The following is a 4,844-nucleotide window of genomic DNA, read 5'->3' as shown; positions in this document are numbered from 1 at the left end:
GGCCACTGAGAATGTGTAATGACTATCAGCAACTCAACAAGGTCACAATGAAGAATAAATACCCACTGCCAAGGATAGATAACTTTTTTGACCACTTACAGGTTGCTAAGTATTTCTCCAAGATTGACTGAAGATCACGGTACCACCATTTGAAGATCAGGGAACAGGCCTTTGCGAAAATAACTTTCAAGACTTGATATGGGTACTTTGAATTTATGGTCATATCTTTTGGGCTAACAAAAGCCCCGCCAACTTTCATGGATCTTATGAATCGAGACTTCAAGCCTTTTATTGACTCCTTTGTTATAGTTTTCATTGACAATATTCTTGTATATTCATGAAGTCGAGAGGACCATGCCAATCATCTCAGGGTAGTTCTGCAGACTCTATATTAGCACAAGTTGTATGCGATGTTTTCTAAGTCTGAATTTTGGCTTGAATATGTCATATTCTTGGGTCATGTCGTCTCCAGAGAAGGAATTGTGGTTGATCCGCGGAAGATCGCAGTTGTGAAGAATTGGCCGAGGACTACAACACTAATAGAGATTTGCAGATTCTTGGGTTTAGCTGGGTATTACAGAAAGTTTGTGTAGGGGTTCTCTACTCTTGCCTCCCCATTGACTAAATTGACGTAGAAGGTAGTTAAGTTCCAATGATTCCTGTGAAAAGAGCTTCCAGGAGTTGAAATCAAGACTGACTACAACACCGATGTTGACCCTACCAGAAGGTACATATGGGTTTGTGGTATATTGTGATGCTTCAAGAATCGGACTAGGGTGTGTATTGATGCAACATGGCAAAGTGAACGCTTACACTTCTAGGTAGCTCAAAAATCATGAGGAGAACTATCCAACACCTGACTTAGAGCTCGCGCGCGATGGTTTTTGCATTGAAAATTTGGCGTCATTATTTGTATGGGGTCCATATGGATGTATTCACAGACCATAAAAGCCTTTAATATATTTTCAAATAGAAGGAATAGAATCTAAGGCAAATAAGATGGCTTGAGTTACTCAAGGACTACGACAGCGATATTCTTTATCATCCGGGGAAGGCTAATGTCGTGGCAGATGCTCTTAACCAAATATCCATGGGTAGTTTGGCTCACTTAGAGACACATCAAAGGCCGTTGGCCAAGGAAGTTCACCGGTTGGCTAGTTGTGGAGTTCGTCTTGCGAAATCTAGTGAAGGGGGAGTAATTGTGCAAAATATGGCCGAATCATCGCTTGTTATGGAAGTCAAGAAGAAGCAGTACGATGATTTGTTGTTGGTACAGTTGAAGGAGGGAATTCATAAACATAAGACCATCGCTTTTTTATCTTAGCATGGATGATTGTATGCTAAGGTACCAAGGGCGATTATGTGTTCCTGATGTAGATGGTCTTTGAGAAAGAATCATGATCGAGGCTCACACTTCCAGGTATTTCGTGCATTCAGGCTGTACAAAGATGTACCATGATCTTAATGAAGTCTACTAGTGGAATGATATGATGAGGAATGTAGCGGACTTCGTGGCAAGATGTCCACATTGTCAACAAGTAAAGGCCGAACATCAAAAGTCCGGTGGGTTGGCACAAAACATAGAAATTCCTATGTTGAAATGGGAGATGATCAATATGGAATTTGTGGTGGGACTACCTCGCACGCCTCACAAGTTCGACTAGATTTCGCTGATTGTGGACCGACTCACAAAATCAACACACTTCTTACTTGTTAAGGCTACCGAGACTATGAAACAGTATGCTCAGCTGTATATGAAGGAAATAGTCAGGTTGCATGGCACTCCAATTTATTATGTCCGATCGAAGGGAACATTTCACAGCTATCTTTTGGAGGAAAGTTCAGCAAGGTTTGGGTACTCAAGTGAATCTTAGTACAACTTTCCATCCACAGACCGACGGGCATGCAGAGCGACCATTCAGACACATGAGGGTATGTTGCGTGCTTGTGTTCTCGACTTTAAGGGTAGTTGGGATGACCACTTGCCACTCATAGAATTTGCCTACAACAACAGTTATCATGATAGCATTCAGATGGCGTCGTTCGAGGAACTATATGGCAGGAGATGTAGATCTCCTATAGGGTGGTTCGAGATTAGGGAAGCAGAGTTAATAGGGCCCGAACTCGTGCATCAAGCTATGGATAAGGTTAAGATCATTAAGGAATGGTTGAAAACTTCCCAAAGCCGTCAGAAGTCCTATCGGGATGTACGTCGTAGGGAATTTGTGTTCCAAGAGAGTGATCGGGTATTCTTGAAGGTTTCCCCCATGAAGGGTTTAATGCGATTTGGTAAGATATGAAAATAGTGTCCGAGTTATGTCTGACCATACAGAATTATTCAGAGGATTGGTCAGGTGGCTTACAAGCTAGAACTACCTCTAGAGATGTCTTTAGTGCACCTGGTGTTTCATGTATCCATGTTAAAGAAGGTGGTTGGAGATCTATCGCTTATTGTTCCAGTAGAGACTATAGAGGTTAATAAAGAATTGACTTATGAAGAGATTCCAGTTATTATTCTTGATAGGTAAGTCTGAATGCTGAGAAACAAATAGATTGCCTTCGTGAAAGTGTTATGGAGAAAGCAACAGGTCGAAGAGGCCACCTGGGAAGCCGAGGAAGAGATGAAGAAGGCGTATCCTCATTTGTTTGAGTAGCTATGTAGTTGTGTCCGTGGAAAATGTTAAAAGCTAACTTTCTACAAATTATGTTTCCCATGTACAGCTTATGTTAAGGATACTCGTTTTTAATGTAATGTTCATGGCGTTGTGGCCGGTGTTGTCTCCATGTTGTTTTACATCGTTGTGTTGTGGTTATGTTGTTAGGACTGGTTCTGGGATTCTCTGGCAGGCGGATAGGCTCAATTACAGGGGAGACTCTTGCAAAAGTTTTGGAAATTCATAGAATTATGAATGAATTTGGAACTGCTGGTGTGAGAAGTAACAGTGGGGGTCACATTGGATGCTAATTGCGGATTTTGACCCTCATTCAAGGACGAATGATCCTAAGCGGGGAAGGATATGAGGCCCCGTAAAATTTCACCTAAAATCTGGGATTTTGGGGAGTTGAAGAAAAAATTATTGCATAATAGGGCATTTATACGATCCATTAAGCAGCTGCAGAACTTCTCTGCGGACCGCAGATTTGCCGCGGAGTGAAGTAGAGAAATGGCCGAATTTTGGAGGTTGTTTTGAGGTCAATTATACGACTGTATAATCGTTTCGCGGCTGCACATCCGTCGCAGAACCAACATGAAGATTTCTAGAGGGAGTTTCTGCGGTCCATTCTTCGGCCGCATAATTGATATGCGGGCCGCAGACTGGACCAGAGCACCCTAGTTTTTGGGACCGTTGTTGCGGTCCATGTTACCGGCCGCAGACCTGATCTGTGGTGTACTCTACAACCGTAGAGTTGAGTTCGGAGGGTCCATTTTCTAATTTTTAAAATCTGACCCCATTTGATTAAAAGCCATTGGGTCTCGTTTAGAAGGCAAAGATCTTCAATTTTAGAGTGAGGGGAGTGCTTTAGAGAGAGAGGAGGAAGCCCTAAGTACTTTGTTCATCAACCCTTCCTCAAGCTTTGAAATTCAATAAGTAAAAATTGCATGGTCTTCATCCAAGAGGTAAGGTTCTACTCTTTAGCCCTTAATTTCAGGATTTGACTGAAAGTAGGCAATGAGAAGTATGATTCTTGAGTATTATTTATGCATGCATGTACCATCAAGGTTGGTGGGTAGTTTATTGAGCTCAAATGGGTAAACATTGGGTTGTGGGATTAAATAATCCACCATAGGAGAACCTAGAAACCTTAATGCACACCTAGTGCTTGATAAAATGCTCAAATGAGGTGGAACCCCGAATATATTCCTAATTATGGTTCAAATTTTTCATGTTTCTAGTAGATTGAAATCGCAATTATTCCTGGATCATTGTGGTAATGTAAGGAAGCACAAGCGAGGTATGTTGGCGAAACTCCTATTGTAGAATTGATTTCCATGATATCCTCGTAAGTTGCGATTATGGTTAGCTCAATTTCTTATTTCTCATATTCTGAGTCCTTCCTAATAAAATTGATTATTCTAAAATAAGTCTTGTGTTGAAAGATGTATGCACTCAAAATGTGTTCCAAATGTTCCTATCATATCATGATTCCCTTCGACAATGTAATCTAGTATGATCAATGTACAAAAGGTGTTGTGATTAAGGCAAGTCCATGCCCTGGGAAAATAGCGATAACTTGACCTCTTATGTAACACTGCCGCTAGGGCTCACGTCTCATCGGGGAACATCTGAAATGATTAGATACACAATTTATATGGTTCACGTCCACATGCTCATCATCTATTGTGTATGTCACCTCCAAACAATTTATATCATACCAAATTCGGGGATTCATACCCACAGAACCAAGTTTTGAAGTGTTACTTATCTCAACCCGTGTAATTCTTTATTCCGCTATGCCCTTGTCATGAGAATTGGTCTCCGAAAGCCTCGTATCTAGGCACAATTAATTCGATTCAATCAATACTAATTATTGTAATTAATCCCATAAGGAAATACTAATTTTTCTAATAAAATCCGAAATTAACTCAAAAATTGCCTCGTGGAGTCCACGTATCGGAACCTGACAAAAGTTATAAAATATGAACGCCCATCCAACCACGAGTCCAACCATACAAATTTCACCTAATTCCGACATCAACTCGACCCTCAATTCTTAAGTTAAAGTCTTTGAAGATTTCTACCATTTTCAACCCAATCTATACCTATTTGAACTCAACAATATTTCCATAAACCTTATTGATATGTATAAATGATACTATTACACCCAAGAATCATACTCTTAAT

General features: G+C 40.6%; 1 protein-coding gene across 1 annotated transcript; it reads left to right on the top strand.

Annotated features, from left to right (window-relative positions):
* The first annotated feature begins 2,033 nt into the window (after window positions 1-2,033).
* Window positions 2,034-2,965, top strand: LOC138904661 (uncharacterized). Its single transcript, XM_070193167.1, has 3 exons — window positions 2,034-2,246; window positions 2,355-2,524; window positions 2,848-2,965. The coding sequence occupies exons 1-3, from the start codon at window positions 2,034-2,036 to the stop codon at window positions 2,963-2,965; spliced, it is 501 nt and encodes a 166-aa protein (XP_070049268.1).
* Window positions 2,966-4,844: the final 1,879 nt, after the last annotated feature.

The sequence above is a fragment of the Nicotiana tomentosiformis genome, chromosome 2 (assembly GCF_000390325.3).
Source record: "Nicotiana tomentosiformis chromosome 2, ASM39032v3, whole genome shotgun sequence".
Classification (NCBI taxonomy): domain Eukaryota; kingdom Viridiplantae; phylum Streptophyta; class Magnoliopsida; order Solanales; family Solanaceae; genus Nicotiana; species Nicotiana tomentosiformis.
Note: the sequence above shows the minus strand (reverse complement) of the source record. Positions and strands in the feature narration are given on the sequence as shown.